The 19574-nt window shown below is 39.6% G+C and overlaps 1 protein-coding gene across 3 annotated transcripts; it reads right to left on the bottom strand.

Moving 5' to 3' along the window:
• Window positions 1–2106: 2106 nt before the first annotated feature.
• lrrc9 (leucine rich repeat containing 9) lies at window positions 2107–19501 on the bottom strand. Of its 3 annotated transcripts, none has more exons than XM_031279142.2 (32): window positions 18657–19501; window positions 18232–18450; window positions 17758–17898; window positions 17421–17484; window positions 17248–17318; window positions 16200–16382; window positions 15558–15713; window positions 15209–15417; window positions 14923–15054; window positions 14641–14820; window positions 14375–14489; window positions 13872–14007; window positions 13644–13784; window positions 13435–13559; window positions 13066–13236; window positions 12868–12987; window positions 11142–11333; window positions 10923–11048; window positions 10637–10777; window positions 10250–10427; window positions 9869–10089; window positions 9652–9774; window positions 9422–9552; window positions 9197–9305; window positions 8966–9105; window positions 8290–8426; window positions 7623–7840; window positions 6696–6764; window positions 5668–5793; window positions 4349–4532; window positions 3979–4135; window positions 2107–3864 (listed from the first exon to the last, which is right to left on the bottom strand). In XM_031279142.2, the coding sequence occupies exons 1-32, from the start codon at window positions 18711–18713 to the stop codon at window positions 3831–3833; spliced, it is 4506 nt and encodes a 1501-aa protein (XP_031135002.1). In that variant the 5' UTR covers window positions 18714–19501; the 3' UTR covers window positions 2107–3830. The 3 variants fall into 3 exon arrangements, with proteins under 3 accessions (XP_031135002.1, XP_031135001.1, XP_031135000.1); XM_031279141.2 differs by having other exon boundaries at window positions 10923–11046; window positions 11137–11333; XM_031279140.2 differs by having other exon boundaries at window positions 14375–14492.
• Between the last annotated feature and the right edge of the window lie 73 nt (window positions 19502–19574).

Consider the following 19574-nt stretch of genomic DNA (forward strand, 5'->3'; position numbering starts at 1 on the left):
ACATAGGATTAGAAATATTACATTCATATTACATTCTAAATCTGTGTTTTTTATGTTCTTATCACAAAAAGAGCAAATCCTACAAGTATTTTATTATTTCAATATAATGAAAGTGATTGTGGTCAAGTGTATGCCTCTCCAAAATGTTGATTTACTTAGAGAGGAGGGCAAAAAGGAGGATAATAAAGTGATCAACTAAAAAGGCCACAATATCAACACAAAGAAAGATAATAATCTGGCGCCAAGGAGATTAAATTGTTGTTGTTAGTCTTCACTGAGGCTGAGGGGATAAGGGTGAGCAGGAGGTTGTTTCCTTGTCATATTGAAAAAGCAATTTCTGCTCAGTGTAGGACACAATAAAACATGACAGAAAAGCCTGTCAGTCACAACATGTATTGCACCCTGTAATCCTCCCATAGCACCCTTTATTTAAAATATTGCTCCATTTTGTTATGATGAAGAATATCAACTTGATTAAAGACTTAAGAGCCATTAAAGGAGAAACACAAATGCAAATATAATGAAATAAAAAAGGCTGACACCAAAGTGCCTACACTCTACAAAAAGCAGATCATCTGATGGTGCTCTGAAAATTGATTCCAGTTAAATTGACAAGAAAATTGGGTATTTATCTGTTGTTTGGTTCCGTACCTTGTTTTCATCATTTTAACCAAGCGATGCGCTCTGTGTGATTGAAATAATGTGATAAATCACACGCAAGTCCAGAAATGAACAGCAGTTAAGATTTAATGCTTATGTGAAGCGGGCTTTCACGCAAAATATCTACACAAAATGAAAGCATTTTTCCTTTTCATTCTAATTGTCACTCTCACTACATTCTTTTATCTGTATTTCCTCTCTCCATTCATTCTCAAGAGAAGCAATATAGCAAGATTGTTTTTGAATAGAGGATGTATTTGTAGGGATGAAAAATTAACTCTGGGACATAATATGCACCTTTTGAAAACAAATTAATTTATATTTTCATTATTTTAATTTGTTCGCCATCAGCAGCCAAATGTGGAAAAAAAAAAATGTCAACAGCAATTCCAAGTTAAGTGGCGATGTTGGTGTAATTGTAACCTTTACCAAAGCACGTCTTAAGTTAATACAAGCTGGTAAATAAGTAATGCACGTGGAGTTTAATGTTGTTTATCCATTACACATTTGGCGCATAATACTTCAATGAGCATTGCACAAGATGCGGCATTATTTTCAGCATCAAACATCAATAAATGTCCTCATCCCTCTCACTCCACAACATCAACCAACACTGGAACCTGATAGCAGTGAAAACATGGTCCATTCAGCAATTATTCACAGAGTCTTGGACTAATGGTGCTCTGAATGCACAGACACAGCAAATGTAGAGAGTTAGTGGACCAAAAGTAATGGCCCCATACAGAGCATGTGTTTTTCAGTGTGTGTGTGTGTGTGTGTGTGTGTGTGTGTGTGTGTGTGTGTATGTGTGTGTGTGTGTGTGTGTGTGTGTGTGTGTGTGTGTGTGTGTATGTGTGTGTGTGTGTTAGTGGGGATGGGAGAAAGAGCATCATCTATAACTGATTCACGACAAGCACAAACATGTCTAATTATGAATCCAGACTACAACTGTAGAGACCAACTCACTTTCCCCTCTCCACCCTCTCTCTGTCTTTCTCTTTCTCCCCCTCCCCGCCTGAGCCAGGCTCCATATCAGGCAGATGAAAACATAACCTGTCACATTCCATCCCATTAAACCAGCTACGAACCATGTGGTCTACTCACATGGAGGAGCGAAGAGAGGGAGAGAGATAGACAGAGAGAGCAGTGCATCTGGGTTCACTCAGGACTGATGAATTATTCACAATCTTTATGCTAATGTCATTTTAATGTTAAAAATACTGACAGATATGCAAACTTCAACATACTGTATGAAGTCTTATGCTCACTATAAACACTATACACAGACATACAATTGCATTAAAACAGTTATATTTCTAACATATCCATATTACACATACTGTACACAAATATAAAATGTGTAATTATCCTTTGCAATACCTTATGCATTAGTGAGCTCTTACTGAGACCCCAAATCTGTGCATTAGAGGTTTTTTTCTTTTTTATTGTGAGTCCATCAGCTGCCATTTGATGTCAGACAGAGCAAGGTAATGACAGTGCACTCACTTGCACTTGCTGTCATTAGCCCCGCTTAATGCTGGAAATTAACTCAAATTAAGTGAAGTTAAATACATGCATTAGAGGAGCTTGTTTGGGGAGAGCTTTTCACTTTTGCTGCCTAGGGCTGGCTGTTGCCTCACATGTTCAGCAAAGGCCACACAGGCAAGGAACACAAAACTAAAGCATCCACACACGTATGGTATCCGATAAACTACTCCTTATGGGGCAAGTGGTAAATTCATTGAGGACTGATTAGCAGTGTTGTACAGGGGGCGTTAATGGAGCTCTAAGGACACCTAGTGGTGACATTACCACCACTGATCCATAAAGCCCAGAGTTCAGGTTGGTGGAAGAAACATGACAGAAAATGTTGCTGCTTCTGGCGTCAATGGTTTTAAAGTAATGTCCTTTGAGAAGAGTGATCTTGGTAAAAATTAACTCTTTGCTTTTCTTTACAATTTAGGCATATATTTCCCAAACCTGGGTCCCAACTTAATTATACTTGTTGTGTTTTTTAAGGGGTATGTATTATGAAAACGTACAGGTCTCAAGTTCAATAAAAAAAATAATTTAACTTTACAAGAAGATGTTGAGAAAGATAACAAAAGGTCTGCACAATGACAGTGAGCATGGTGTTCTTTCTCTGCTATAACATTTATGCCGAGGTTGTTTGATGGAAACATATGCCCTATCTAAATATTTTCACACAGAAGTTTTTATCATACAATTATTAGTTTGCCTTGTCTTTAGAGTTCCCAGAATGAAAAGGTTTTAGATCACATAATATAGGCTGTATCCTCCTCATTTAAGGCTCAGACTGGTGTTTTTGTTAACTACAGGACTCCTAGACTAAACTGACAGGAAGACAGGGAGGATTATAATCACATGTTCAGCAGAACTGACATCATAAATATCAAGTAGAGCAGATTCATTTCCAGTTACACACGAGATTTGCCTATTAGTCAAAACTGTGGTGGGCTTTTCGAAAAGAGGCTAACATGATGAAACTGACAATCTCTGAAATCCATTTTGGACCTTATTCAAGATTACATTTTTATCTGAGTGACTGCAGATTATTGTCCACAGAGAGGTGTGCTAAAGATGGATTATCCACTTGTTGGGGATGCATTTGACCCCATGGAAGCAGCATGCCAGTCACACACGCTCTTACATCTGTGGGTGTTTTTTTCACTTGTTTGGGGCCAAGGATGGGATAGCAGCAGAAATGACACCAAAACCTCTCATCCTCAGATTACCATGGTTAGTGAACCACATATGTGGATGAAAAATAAGGTCACAGTCATTATAAATGCATTTGAAAGGGATGCACTTCATGCAACCTTCAATTAGCCTAAAAACTATAATTCAAAGAGTGGCAAAGGTGATTTATTGATATGTAAACAGCAAAATAAATAAAAGAAAATGTTTACAGAAAGTTATTTATCGCCATGTCAAAAAAAACAAAGGCACTTGAATTGCCCTATGTTCTGACTTTTTCCTCATTAAATATGCAATTGTATGCAGATGCTCATATACATTAAGGCACAAAAACACCACCTTTTAGATATGATGCCCTAAAATACCCTAAAATATGATATATGACCACAACACAGTCATGGCTGTCGCATCTGTTCACCTTTCACCAGTGTATGCTCCATCTCTTCTGGCTGCTACATGGGTGGAGGTTTGCCACCATTTGGAAATCTGGAAAATAACAAGCGCAAGGAAAAAGTCAAAGAGTATTCTATTATCTTTTAAACAGATCTCTCACATTTTAAAGAAGCATAATCATATCTCTTGAATTTTGGATTTACTAACCTGTTGTCTTGCTCCTGGCTGGGATAAGTGATGATGACTCTGTTCCCATCATGAAGGAGACCTGTGGTTGGCAGGTTGCTTCCTGTTCTTCGAATGTGTCTAAAGGGAATGTCAGCTTGGCTGCTACGAACAGCATTACCAGGCTTGTGCTTCTTGTCTGAATTGGGAATTTATAAAGAGCCAGAATAAGGAGTGTCAAAACAGTGGTCAACTTACAAAGTGCAGTTTTCTGGAATATCATTATACTAGAAAGTACATCATTATTACTATTTAGAACTTAAACAACAGACTGTGTTGATCTAAAGCTTGTTGTTATGCACATTCATATTCATCAAGAAACAAATGATCTTCAAGAGGAGAAATGTCATACGCTTGTAAGTGTAATGAGATTGGGCCTCGTCACTTGGCAGGATGTCATGCCCATGCAAAAAGTTCTGTAGTCCTCCACTCATAGTCATTCCTCTTAGTGGGGTGTTTCGAGGCATGAGGGGTAGCAGTCCCGGTAGGTTTATTTCAGTGGTAGGAAGAGAAGATCCAGGGCATTGGGAGCATGGCTATAAGATAAATATTAAATAGGGAGCATAAGAAAGACAGAAGTAACACTCCAGGACAGGATTACGTTAAAAAACACAGCAGATGTTCAGATAATGTGTGATCCTAGGGCCAACTCAATGTCTTTGACCTACTGACATTTGCATCCAAACCCTGTAACAGTTTCTCTTTTCTCTACCTTCCTATAACCACTACTGTCACTGCAGTGTGTCCACACCATGGTGATTAGATTGCTTATTGTTCCACATATATAAGCATCTTATAGGGGAATAGTAATTACTACTCATCAATAACAATGTTCAAATTCAAACAAAAGCAGAGGCACATGCATAAATTGACAGTGACAACCCGAGATGGCAGTTCGGAGAGTCAATAGGGGGAGGTTTGAGTTTGTGTTTTTAATGAGAAAACCCAGGATTTCTGCTCTGCCATTTCCACATCTACAATTAACAAGCAGAGGGGGTCGTGTTGACCTGGCTATTAGGGGGTAAATCCACTGGTGCATTATCGGCCAGGCACATTTCATCTAATCAGCAGGATGATGCCAGCAGGCTTAGGCTACATTTAATTCAGAGCTGCAGGAGAATTACTGCCTTGGTCTCTCATCACATGAACATTAAATCAGTCAGACTGAAAGAGTTTGATCCAGGCTTTCTTTTCTTTTTTGCTGGCTGCGATTTGGTTGTTGACATTTAGATTTTTCAGTTGGACTGCATTTTACCTGATAAGGCCGATTATAAGCTTTTTACACACACAAGGTTTTAGTTCATACAAAGAGGGAAGTAGAGTGAGAGAGTGTTGGAATGAAAGATTCCTTTCCTGCAAACTAACCTTATTCCTAATCCTACAAACATGTCATAAACAGAGGTCACATGTCCCTCCAACTCTCTCCTCAGCACAAATGTCCCAACCTGAAGGTATAAAGTGTGTTTCAAAGCCTTCTCCACATTACCAGGACTATAAGGTATGGGGGATAAATGCTGAAGCCTTAGTTTAATTATTTTGTTGTCCTTAAATTAGTCAAATTTAAACAAAAAAATGCAATACTACAAATACTTTGGGTCCTCAATGCTAGCTACGACCCTGTATGTGTGTGAGTGTTTCTGTGTGAGTATGCATATTGTGTGCAGCTCTCACTGATGGATCAGCAGTGAGGAGTTCAGCCCTGGTCCTCTCCTCCAGGGTGACCATCACTCCGTCCAGGACCTGCAACTGGGACAGACGGAGCACTACTGCTTGCCTGTGGAGAGAATTTTTGGCCACCTGGAAGAAAGAAAAGCACCTGTTTGATAAAACAATGCAATAATAAATGATATTGAGTCCAGCAATTTTAACTGTGATGCAACAGTGAAGCCTGCCCTGAGACATCTGGGATAAATATGATGCTATGTGGGTCCCATAGTTATCATGTTCCCAACAGCTATTCCAGTGACCCAGCTGACAGCAGCAGATAGCTCCCAGCTGAGGGCAGCCTCACAAACTCAGCCTGTCCAGTCACAGAACTTAATGTTCCTATAGGACCCTGCTGCTGTGATTAAGTTGCGAGTGTGTGCCAATGGATGTCCAGTGCAGAGGAGGAGACAGACGTTGGCTCAGGGACATGGGTGAGGTAGCAATCTCATGCTGTCAACAACAGGAGGTATTGTCTCCAGGGTGGCTGTTGGCTTCTACCCCCTGGCAGGATTAACCCCCCCTATGGGAAGAGAAGGGGGATGGGGTCCAGTAGTATAGAGGCTACTACAGCTGAGCATTGCCCCATGGACGAAAGGGAGGCCCCAGGCTGCAAGCTCTGCTCAGGCCTGATCCATGAGCTCCAGATGGGTGATGTAACCGGGCCAATAGCGCCCTGCCATTTGTACAACGGATTTGTCTCTGATGCTGGCCAGTTTGAGGCACAGCAGATGGTCCATCATGTAATCGCTTAATTTGGAACCATAGAGTTACACTGCGATAGTGTTGTGGATTGTGCAAGTGGAAAATTGAGCCTGTGAGCGTGCTTTTGATAATTTGTTTGCGAGTGAAAGAGTTCAAAGTCGCCTGTGACTGGCAGCTAGTGGATTCACATCACTGGGCAAAGCTTATAATAGGAAAACAAACTTGGATAATATTTTTTCACATCACCTTGATCACCTTGTGTTTAATGCACAAACACTTGTAACACTTACAGGATTGCCAACTACAGAGAGCTCTGTCAGCGAAGGAAGAACTTCTAGTTTGTCAAGCTCTGTGATGTCCTAGAAAAAATAAAGAAACAAAGGATTATATTCAATTATTTTTCATACACTACCCCCTCATTTCACTCTTCTTTCCCACTGGTTGTAGCCTACTGTGTGTTGATAATGGAGAGATATGCATCAGAGCTGAACCCGCCATAATTTTGGTGTAGGGAGGATAGAAGCAGCTGATGGGAGAGATTACATGTGTGAGCTCTCATTAATCTCATGAGAGTTTGGGCACGCAACAGGGTATGGGGTGTTTTCTCTCATTCCCAGGTTTACGGTTGCACTTGGACGTGATTCAAAGACACCCCCACTGTGAGAACTGTTGCACTGGGAGGATTGCTGTATTTTATGTCTTAATTGAATGCATGGAAACATTAAGGATGTGAAGGAACTGTGCACCAACACATACACAGCAAATCACTCGCCCCGGGTGAGAAGCAGATGAAGACTGAGTAGCTGATTACACGTTGTCCTGATTGTTCCCCTCTATCTTCATACACACGGCCCTGACCTTCAATCAATCTTGATTCTCCTTAATGCTACCCCTCGCATGCCACAGTGGGGTGGTAATGACTCATGATTACTATATTTCATGTCTAGCTTTGCAAATGGAGGGAAAAGTAATACAGCTGCACGTAGAATAAAATACATTCTTAAACATCTGACACATTTTTTATATGAACCAATCAGTAATATGTGGTGGTAAATGAAAACGTTCACAGAAGCTTACTGTGACCTTGGTGGTCACCTCAGGAAATCACTGTTTGGCAGTTTTAATACAAATCTGAATATGCAGTTTTATTAAAAATCTGAATATAAACATTAAAATATCCAGCATGTGAGGAGACTACTGCTGCTGGAGGAAAATACCTGCAGCTTGTTCATGCCAAGAAAGAGCTTGCGGAGCTCAGTCAAAGGATCTAGATGGTTGAGCTCCCGGATCCGGTTTTCTGCTAGGTGCAGTTCTAGCAGGACATTCTGGGCTATGAAAGAGTTATCGGCCAGAGCTTTGATCCGGTTCCTGTCTAACACAAGCTCTCTGAGCTGGTGAAGCCCCTCCAATCCTTCCACCTGGCTGATCTCATTAGCTAGGGAGAGAGAAAGCCTCATCAAAACAATAGAAAGATATCTCAAACAATAGTCTACTATTTCTATAGACACAATAAGAGAGTATATTGAACACCCTAAACAATACAAAAAGCAGCATTTAAAGGCAACATAAAGATTTGTTGGGTATTTGTTGGGTGCCCCTAGTGTAAAAAGCATAGCTTCGAAAGGTTTCTAAGCAAAAAAAGGAAGAATGGACAAGTAAGGTTGGTTTTGTTGGACAAATCACCCTTAACAAAGCAAAACTCAATCAAAAGCCAACAAAAGTGGTTGAAAAGAAAGTCAGTCGTTCTTTTCTTCAGGTCTCATCTCCCACCTGGCCTGTGGTCTATGGGAGACTTTGCTCTCAGTGCTTGCCTTTTCACAGGCTCTATACACTGCACTTTTATCAGGCTTTGTGAGTTAGGGGTGGCACATCAACTATACATACCTTGAAGGAAGAGTGCTTTAAGATTGGTGAGCCTGCTGAGCTGCAGATTGGTCATATTGGAGATGCCATTGTGACTCAAATGCAGCACCTCCAGGCTGCCCATCAGTGGCTCCAGACTGCCAGTGGGCCCAGTTTCCCTTAAACAAAGTCACAGAAAGAACCTCTGCGGTTAAATGAACATCTCTTTCTCCCTCCTGCTGCCTCATTTGACTGGTCAGACCTCACAGGGGCAGACCACCTTAAGGCAATCACAGGGCAAACAAAACCATGTGTGGTCACAGCACTGGTTATGTACTGAATGAACGGAAAATGTGATTGGAAGATCATATCGTTATTCCCACAATATACTGACATGTAAAATATATAAACCAAGATTTAAATATTTAGTTTATTTTAGGGATACTGTCTTTAGAGAGAATAAATATTAACTTATTTTGAATGAAATTACAACATCTTAAAACTGTGTTTATAACTAGATTTTATTAAGGATTAAAGGCAACAACTGTGACAAAATCTGATACAACTGTCAAGACACACTTCATACATTGGATGGTCAGTGCTGCCCCCTAATGGTTACTGTCTACACATTCAGTTGAAGTTCATACTTCACACCTGGAAACTCTAACATTATAAAATGTAAAAAATACATGAATTACTGCAATAAGAATTGTGTTACCCTTTGCTTTTGGACGGGCTCTGTTGGCCGTAACCACTGGAGTGAACCTTGCTGTATAGTATCTGTCTGTTTGTCAGAGGAGCCTGAGTCTTCTGTCTGGGCAGGATGGACTCAATGTGGTTGTAGTTCAGACACAGAGCCTGTAAAGAAGACACTGGAAATAATTTATTTGTCCACGGCTCAAGTGCATTTCAAGCCAAGTCGTTTTTTGATATTCAGTGTAATTTGTACTTTGATGTTGGGCAGATAAATGAGGCCTGAGAAAGAGGTGAGGTTGTTGTGGTCTAAGTTGACACTGCGCAGGCTACAGAACAAGTCTGCTGGAGACAGGTCAACCATCCTGTGGGAGAGAAAAAAACACATTATATTAGCCCTTTCAAAGTAAGTAAATCACTATAGTCATGCTAATTTTTGGACGTGTGTTGTGGTTAACTGTCTTTATAGCCAGTCTATTACCTAATGGAGCAGGACTGCAGAGTGAGGTAGGTGATGTCTGTGTAGTTTGAGTGGCCGAGCTTCTCTGCTACCATGTCAGGTGTTAGTCTTCCTCCAAACATATCCTTTGCACTTTCACATTCAGTTACCTCCTATAGAAAACAACAGCAAATCCAAAACACTGGATATAATTATGTCATCATCGCTACAATATCTGGAAGGTTTGACTGGTTGCCGTTGTAGGTACATACCACCGCAATGCCATCCAGAGCTTTTAAGGAGGGTAGGTGGAACACCACATAAATTCGATAGTTTTCCAGTTTCTCCACTAAAGGATTCCCATAAAGATCCAGAATAATGAGGTTTGTCAATCCCTGTAAAGAAAGAGGAACAAATGAGCTCCGACAACACGCATGGAAAATGGTGGGGAAATCTGAAACCTATGGTCCTTATTTCTCTCCTGCTTGCCTTCAGATAGTAGATGTCTCGTGAGGTAGAAATTTGGTTGCTGCCGATGTAGAGCTCAAGAAGGGAGCGAACTCTCTGGATGCCATGCAGGGAACTGATACAGTTGTTCTCCATAGACAGAAAGGTCAGGTTGGGCAGCTGATCTAGGACTGAGGCATCCAGACTAGACAACTGATTCCAATTTACACTCAGTTTATTTAGGCAATGCAGTTTTGATAGGCCTGAAGAAACAGATAGCAAAGACAGAAACATTAATAAGGATGGCTACTGTGCTATGGGTCGGCGTATACAGTAAGACTTGAATAAGAAGCAACCTATTTTTTTAGGAATATCTTAATGCTGTATTTCCAACTTCATTGTCAAGTTGAATGTGTGACTAACCATTGAGTGTGCTTATGCTGTTGTTATTGAGGGAAAGCTCCTCCAGCTGCAAGCAGCTGTCAAGACCCTCCACTTTAGAAATGTCATTATCATTAAAGGAAGCCCAGCGAAGGTTGACCAGCTTATTCAGATTGATCAGTTTGGAAATCCTCTGGCTGTCAAGGTTTAGGGCAGTGATCTGGGAAATATTTAGGGCCACAAACATATAACAAAATGTTTAAATTATTACAGTCGTTAAACATGTATTACAATTTAAATTTATAATTGCCACAGTATCAACATCTTGCAGCCTGGTCACTCCCTAAAGGAAGCATTTTCTTAAAGAATTCACAAATGCACTTTTAGAAATCACACCTTTGGGGAGAAATCTGCATGCCTGTAGCTCACCTTTGCAGTCCAGTCTAGCTCCAGCTCTCGGTAGAGGCCCCAGGGTGCAGGGCTGAGAAGACATAGGAGCTGGGCTGTTGACAGCAGGCTGAGACTGCGGGGTCGCTCACTCTCGGTACGCGAGCAAGCCTGAAGAGATGCCTGCAAGCAGAGTGTCAACAGGTCTGATTGAATTACAGTACATCCTGAAATGCACATACTCACTGCATCTTTCCTTCTTCTTTTTTTACTTAATAAATCAACATTGACAAAAAACAGCAACCAATGATATCTGTAAGATCTCAACCTGGTTAATTTTAGATCCAGCAGCCATCTGAATAGCATAAGCAGCCTCCTCCTCTGCTACCATTACATCATCCAGGTGTGTGAGGGTAGTTAGACGGCCCAGTATGGTCATTCTGACTGCTTTGGACTGAAAAAAAAAGGCAACAGCTTCACTGCATACCCCCTTCATCGTTCCATGTACAGCATATTTCATTAGATTTTATTTGATAGTAGCACGCACCCTGTTCCAGGGATTGTACCGGGTGTCAAGCTTCAGCAGAGCAGGTGTGTGTTTTCTCAGCACAGCCGTATCCTCTCTGGCATTGGTTAACTTGTTCCAGCGCAGGTCGAGCTGTTTGAGCTGTCCCAACCTCCTCAGCCCCTCTAGGGTCACTAGGTGATTATAGCTAGCGTCCAAAAACTCAAGGTTTGGCTGTTATTTAGGTAACAGAGACAATAGATGTTACAGGTCTCCACTCTATGCTATGGTCCACTACACAGTCTCTCCGTATTATACTACCAAATTTCATTCAATATTAGAGGCAAGTTACTATGAAAATGCTGCTTTCAAATATTTGGAGGAACCCATTATGCCAAAGGAGCTTACCAACTCAATTGCAGCAATGCAAAGTGGCAAGGCCACTTTTTTCCAAGCTAGCTCTTCTTCTCCTTGAAATGTTTGAACATTCTCTGGATCAGGGGGCCGCAAAAACTCACAGAGGCTACTATTACGCTTTTATTGAAGCCTGGAAAAGATGCAACATCATGTAGCTCCTATCGGCTGATATGAATGCCGATGTAAAAATATTGGCCAAATTTCTCGCCACTAGATTAGACATTGTTATGACAGACATCATTTCTATGGATCAAACTGGCTTTATTAAAGGTCGTCATTCTTTTACCAATATACGCAGGCTCCTTGGTGTCATTCACTCCTCGGCATCCTCTGAGACTCCAGAGGTGGAGATTTCCTTGGATGCGGAGAAGGCGTTTGACTGAGTTGAGTGGCCATATTTGTTTTTGGTATTGAAAAAATTTGGATTTGGACCAACATTTGTATCATGGATTCGCTTGTTATATGCCTCACCTAAAGCATCGGTAATGACTAATAAACTATGTTCCAAGCCCTTCCCCCTGTCAAGGGTTACGCGGCAGGGTTGTCCTCTTAGCCCACTGCTTTTACCTCATGGCTATATAACACTATCATGTCTCTTAGTGATTTATCACTTAATAAGATCGGAGCAGACTGGGCTGAAGAGTTTGGAATAGTTATATCTGATGAAATATGGAATAATGCCTTGGGTAGGGTAAATGGGTCAACATAATGTGCTCGCCTTGGTTTAATTAAATTTAAGGTTCTTCATCGTGCACATTATTCTAAGGCGAGGCTGTCCATGATCTTCCATAAGAGATGGGATGCTTTTGTGTTTTATTTTTGAAAGGCTCAAGACTCTTCCCGAAAATTAAGTAGGAACTGCATCCTCCATAACTAACCCTGCTCCATTGTTTGAGCTCTCAGCATACTGGAGTATAATGATAAAGGCTGATGGCAAATTAGCCTATATACTTGTGCATCCACAGACACAACATGTATTTTTATTTGTTTATATATATATTTTTTATATTATTACTTTATTTTAATATATATTTTTATTTTATGTGTTTTTATTTACTTTATCGCCTACTTGGTACAATACCCTGCATATATATGTTGGAAATAAGTACTTTTACTTTACTTTTTTTCCCCTGTATAACTATTATTTGCATAGGCAGTATGTGGGGGGTGGGGGGAGCAAAAAACAAAATGTTTGTTGCCAAATGTCTGTAACCAATTGCTGTTCTTTTTTGCAAATAAAAATATTTTTAAAAAAAAATAAAAAAGAAAAGAAAATTCTTTCTAATGATTTCAGACAGGCTGATTAGTTTAACCTTAATAATAGTATAATATTTTCTATTGTCACTTTTACCATGTGAGAAATGTCATCCAGGTGTGTGAACTCATTGAAGCTGATGGTAAGATGCCGCAGACCTGTGAGGCGGGAAACCTCCTTTATTTTACTCAGACTGTTGCCATGAAGGTTCAGCACCTAGAGGTTCAATACATTGACAATTATTGTGAGTGTATGAAATGGCTTCAAAACTCAAGTTGCCATTTGAATACTTACAGTGATTTGACTGAGGACATTGGCTCTGGCCACATTAAGCAGAATTTTGTCATCCAAGCTCAACAACTTGGGCTGTGGTTTCAGCACAGGTTCCATGTTGAGGACTTCCCTGTCTAGGATGATATCGTTGGACGGAGTACCATCTCTGCCTGTGCGTGGTTTCTCTTCATCCTAGAAACAGCATGAAAATCCAGAAAAGAAGATTTAAAATATAATATCATATGTATAACAGTAAGACAAGATTCCCTTTGAACTGAAAAAAAACTGAAAAGCATTTCGAGGTAGAACAGAACTGGTCCAAAAATTACTAATGACTCTTGTAGCATGTGATATGTTATCAAACAATACCAAAATCAATGAATTACTTACCCTTGTGATGTATTCAAAATAAATGATGTACTCAGGCAGGACAAGCTCATGGTCAAACACAAACCACTGTCTTCGTCTGGGAGTGCACTCAGGACCAGTGTGTGTTTTTGTGGAGTGGGGTCTCTCTGAATAAAAACACACACAGACATGCAATGCAATTTTACAAATTCTGACTGAAAAATTGTTGTTTTATTTGATATAGCACGTACCTTCACTTATTGCAGTTCTGTGCTTAGTGTCCACATTGCGATATACAGAGTAGGCTCTGGGATATCTGCTTCTGTCCAACGGGTCTCCCTCTCGGATGGGAGTGCTGTGTCCCACAAACACTTTGGAAACAATAATCTGACCTACAGGCAAAAAACATTAGCATTTTAGAAGAAAAAAAAAACATCTAAGCTAACGGGAATATAATGCTATGAGCAACACTAACTTACCGTGCCTGAAAGGGATTGTGTCCATACTGTGCTTGGAATCACCTTGGCCGACCTGGCACAGTATGTGTTCAATTCTGGGCTGTTCAGTCACACTCAGGCTATTGGATAAAGGTATCGCACCCTCTCTTTCCGAGGCCTAGCTCAAAGTTAACATAGTAAAAGTCAGCATGATTTGAAGTTAATATGAAAACAACATAAGCAATTACAGATCCTGTTCTGTTGTATAGCACTCATGTCTAGTTCTTTATTTTCATAAAAGGGGGACCATTCCCAGATAGGTTACAATTTCACACTTCACTTTTCCCTCCTTCTATTATTCATTGCATTCTGCTTAATAAAAAAACATAATTTATAGAAATTAATTTTTGCAAATGATGTTGTGTTATGTACACAAAGTAGTGAAGGGACTAATCCATGATTTACCATCTTAAATTTTTCTCTCAATGCTCAGAGGAATCAACTCTGGGTGACTGTTGTGGGGATGTGGACAGAAGCACACACACCTTATACTGTTCAGCTGTTTTGAAGCCTTCCTCTAGAATGCACAAAATATCCTCCTCCCTATTTTTTTCAGGGTCAGCTATGTAGAACAAGTGCTCCAGCCGACGTCTGTAATTCCTGCTTGAAAAGTTTAAAGTAGATAACAAATTCTTATAGTAGATGGTGCTGTTTCTGTTACAATGAAGACAATAGTAAGGTTAAAATGTCTATAAATAATTGGTAAAAACTCAATTATGATCACATTTCACTACAGTGTGGTATGACTTACTGTGAAGACATAGCAGACTGTTCACTGGGTTGAAGGGTGTGAAGTTTGTCCTCAAAACAAAGCCTCAAAGCACTGTTGTGGATGTGGACAACTCTGTTGACCTTAATTCCAGTGATGCTGTGAACCTTAAAGTCTGATTGAGAGAAGCGGGAATGCAGGAGGTTGCAACAGGAAGTAAACCTGTTGGGTACATAATATAAAAAACTATGAGTTGAGAGATGTCCTCTGTAACTGTAAACTGCATGATGGTTGTAATTGTATTTAATAATACCAAGTACTTACCAAGGGTTTGTGGAGCAGCCTTCTTCCAAACGAATATTTCCAACACTTTCTAGCTCCATCAACAGAAACTTGACAGTATATTCTATCGTGTTCGTGGCTTGCGTCAAATCCTGCACGTACCAAGCTTCAATCCTGAATACAGTAAAAGGAACATTATTTTTTTACATTAGGACGGTTTCTTAATCAGACACTTGAATGTAGAAAATGAAGAGTGTGCTGTACAGTATGAAACTGAATTCTATAAGCACTGTAACATTTTCTTTGTATTTTATTTAAATATACAGACTCATTCAGCCTCCTTGTCCATTGCACCAGTCTCTCCCTCAGTGCTTCAATCTTGCTGAGTATTTTGTGCTCCATGGCAGGATCGCGACTGATGTCAGTGGTCGGGTCACTTCTGTCGGCTGAACCTTCAACAAGGTGGGTCGATTCGTCCTCCAACGTGCAGGCAGACTTCTTACAACTAGCCCGCACCTTGGAGAGCTCACGTTCAAGCTAGGTATACATCCAAATGAAAACAGTTCTCTTAACTGTGTATAATAACAACAATCTGAAGCTGGAGATTACAGCTAAATAAATGTTCTCGTTACAGCTGCTAAAATAATTTAAAATAATGTTTCAAGGATTGTACATACACTCTTGAGGGCATGATTGAGTGTTTTGATGCATTCTTCAGGCAACTGTAACATAGTTTTCTTCCTCTCTATCAGACTGAGCCGGATCTCTGCCAGGTTCCTCTGAGCAGTGTGTACACGCATGTTGTAGTACATCATTTTCTTCATTACTGTGGACTTGAAGGGGCAAAAAGGCAAACAAAACGCATAGATGTAACAAAAGTATTACATACTTTTTTATATAGACAGCTATTGTTAAAATCTACAAAACCTCATTTTATGTTACTCAATATTTCAATAAGGTTTCCAAGCACATTTAATTTATGTCAAGCTATATTACAGGGAAATGTGCATATGTGATGCATGAGACATCTAGAATTTTGAATTTAGGAAATGCATTAAGAAATGATGTCTTGAATTTAAATATTTGACTCGTAACTCCACTGAAGAACAACCAAATACAGAAAAATTTGTGATGTAATTCTTTATTTATATATATATATATATATATATAAGCTAGCTAAGGATTTTTTTAAAGGAACTTAAAGCAAATCATTAGCATTCCACATAAATCAAGAGAATTCGAAACCTCTCAAGAGCCAAACAGAGACTCTGGTGAGCACAATTGGTGTAACTCCGGGGTCCTGCTGGTCTTCTCAATACCTCAGCTGCTTCCTTGACTTGCTTGCTCGAGACGTCATAGGTGTCAAGTCGCTGGAGGCCTGGCATGTGGTAAAGAACGTGTGTGGCGTAGTTACACAGCAGACACACTGGGTTTGGGGTTGAGGTGGGGTCCTTCAGTGCCAGTTCTCTCAGATGGGGTAAGCGGGCGAGCAGAGTCAGCTCCTGTTACACCACCAACAACAGAACACACAGGCAAGTTCATCAATAGAATCTTTATTCTATGACTCAAGGTTGTGCCCTAAAAACACTACTGTTTTTACTGTACACAAAAGTCTTTCCATATACAAATCAGATGTATTATGGCAACTTCTACCTACTGATAAAAATAAATATTAAATGTGTGCATAGTGCTAAATGAACTGTCTGCAGCCCCAGTCTTGTTGGAAGTTTAAATATTAGACAGATGCAATAATAACACTTCTTTTGGAAATTCTTGTTTTTTTCCTTCCATACTGTGCACATGCACAGCATACTGTGCACACTGCCCATGCACATCAGTTCAAAAGAAATGTCACATTGTAATGATAAAGGAGCAAAGACCTTTTCTTTGATTCCGCACTAGTTGCAATATACTGGGAAATCTGTGCAGTGAATGACAGAAATTGCATTCCTTAGAGCCAAGCTGGGTTGGGACAAAAAGTGGATTGCAGGAATATGATCGAGGTGTTAATCATCCCATCAAAACTAGACTTGTCAGAATGACCTTGAACAACTCAGTATATATGTCGTAATTGTACTACTCACTAACACAAACCCACACCCACATACTCTTTTAAGATTTCTTTTTAATAGATGCAGTCATGAATGTATATCATTGAATCCTGAATGACATAAATTGAAATGATCCTGCCCAGTACCTCATTGAAGGTATTATGCAGCCAGCCCATTGTAGAATTGATTGAAAATCTGAACTGACGACATTTCATAAGAATTTGGAATAGCCCTTTTCAGACCAAGGATTTTACAAATAAGTAGGAAAACTTTTTACAGAAGAAATTTCAAAAGCATATTCTGTTTTTAATCTTACCTTAAAGGAGTTGATCTTGTTCCCGGACAGATTAAGATTCTGAAGGCTGACATTAGGATCAAGGCTATACCCTGAAAAGAAGTTAAAAAACGATTTGATTATCTTTTTCGAACAGCTCACGGAATCTAAATCAAACTTGGCACAGAAAATACAGAGGAATCTGAAAAACCTACCAATCTTTTCAATATTGTTGTCAGCAAGGTTGAGTTCTTTGAGATTTTGAAGCGTGTTCAAGCCCTGTAGGAAAAAAAGCACATAACAGACAACTGATCAATAATGGGAGCATGCTACTTTGACATAATATGTACAGTCATGATTACTGATATGCTAAATTGTGTAAAAATGCCACATTTGTGAGACAAATCAATAGATATTCAGAAATACAGTACACAGGTTAACACATATTGTAGAATGTTGTATGATAAACATGCATCAGATATCTAGCTAGATAGATAGATAGATAGATAGATAGATAGATAGATAGATAGGTTCATAATTTACAGTTCAAACCTGTATCTGAGTTATGCAGTTGTTGTTGAGCCACAAGACTTCTAGGTTGATCAGCAATTCTAAATTCTTTATTTCACAGATCTGATTATCATAAAGGTAAAGTTTCTCTAGCTGTGAACAAGTCTGTAGTCCTGATATTCCCTGCAAAATAAGATGCGATACATTATTGTTTAACATATATGGCATATATGTTGTACAATTCATTTATACAGTATACTGTTTTGCTTAAACTATGGGTTGTGATAAATAAATGGTGGTCCATGCATGCAAGATTTGTTGTCATTAGATGCCAGAGGGGAGAACATTTAAACAGTGTGTAAGGTTTAAGAACCTCTGCAATAAAACAATAAATTGCAATCACTTCCAACAAAAAACATAGTGGTCTGTAATGATTCAAGGCCTTACATACTGTATTATTGTTTTCAGCAGTGCCAGCATTGATTAATAGAAATCTTACCAGCATAACAAACTTACTGTCAGATAGCACTGGACTACCCAGAGCTCCCGAAGCAGAGGACAGCACTCAAGTCCTTCAATGTGTTTTATATTCTGTCCTACTATGGTAAGCTGGCAGAGCCCTGGGAAGAATGAAAGCCCAACCATGCGGGGAAAACCAGAGAAGAAGATCTCCAGGGAGCTGACATTGCTTCCTTCTTGTGCAATTTTTTCATAGGACACTCCATTGGCCATGCACTGTTGAGAAAAAAATTCATGTGAATCATAATTTGGAAAGAAAAAAGAAAAGGCAGTGAAAATAATAAATATATATAGGCTATATAGAGTTGCATTGCAACATTTGATTAATCAGGTGTTGGAAGCTGTTACAAGTATTAAAACTGGACATAAACCTAGATACCATTGATCATTTTGAGCCAAATTAATGTGAATTTCATACTCACCAGTTCTTTGACCACCTCCTCATCACCTCGGTGTTTTTGTTTCTCACTCTGCATCATAACTTTTCTGCCTTGAAATTTACTGCAGCTAAGAAAACGCTAAGCAAAGTATTTAATGTGTCTGTAATGAATATATGCTGCTTTATTCTAAGCTGCCAGATAGGGTAAGTATGGTAACAGCTAGCTGAGGTTAGTCCGGTAACACACACACTGAATGTCGCCACACATTCATGCTAACTTACCAGCTAGCTAACGATAGGCGCAGATGTTGGAACTGTTCGCTCACGTCAGTTAAGTGCCATGAATTGCGGTAATAAGATAAATTAATATTTGTAATTAACCCTTGCATGGCAGACAAAATTAACACAATTTTCCACGGCGAATTACATAATACCAGCGGACTTCTGCTCAAACACAAACTATGTGGCCCATCTGAGTTCAATAATGTTTGGCATCAGTCTGTGTCCAGGCAGGAGCGTCTGGTTGCTAAGGAGCCATGTTGAAACTTTTGCGGTCCTGATCATATTTCGAGCTACCACACGAGGGCACCACACTGCAAGATACATTTTCACAAAACCATATAAAACACACCATTGTTTTTGCTTTATTTTTAGGCGCACTTTTATAAAACGTTACAGTTAAAATTCTTGTTTTTTGTTTTTTTTTAACATCTTCAGTATTATTAATTAAGAAATTCCGCTAACTGGGCCATGTGTCCAATTTCACTGACTTAGCTATAGCTTTACATATAGAGTCACTGCCTGTTTCATCACACCAAGCATCATTTTGCTGTCACTTACTCCGTCAATGTTAAACACTTGACGACTATATTTATGAAAATAAAATGCCTCAATCATATTTATCTCTTCCCCAAATAAAGTGCCAACCCTGAGCCTCGCGGATACCATGACGTCACCGTTG

The sequence above is a fragment of the Sander lucioperca genome, chromosome 18 (assembly GCF_008315115.2).
Source record: "Sander lucioperca isolate FBNREF2018 chromosome 18, SLUC_FBN_1.2, whole genome shotgun sequence".
NCBI lineage: Eukaryota > Metazoa > Chordata > Actinopteri > Perciformes > Percidae > Sander > Sander lucioperca.

What these genes read in the sequence shown, in the direction of transcription:
- lrrc9 (XM_031279141.2), bottom strand. Translation starts at nt 18,713, where the DNA reads ATGATGCAGAGTGAGAAACAAAAACACCGAGGTGATGAGGAGGTGGTC. An exon ending in TAGTCCAGTGCTATCTGACA is followed by an intron (nt 17,899 to 18,231) that starts GTAAGTTTGTTA and finishes CTTATTTTGCAG; the next exon opens with GGAATATCAGGACTACAGAC. An exon ending in TGGACAAGGAGGCTGAATGA is followed by an intron (nt 15,055 to 15,208) that starts GTCTGTATATTT and finishes TACTGTATTCAG; the next exon opens with GATTGAAGCTTGGTACGTGC.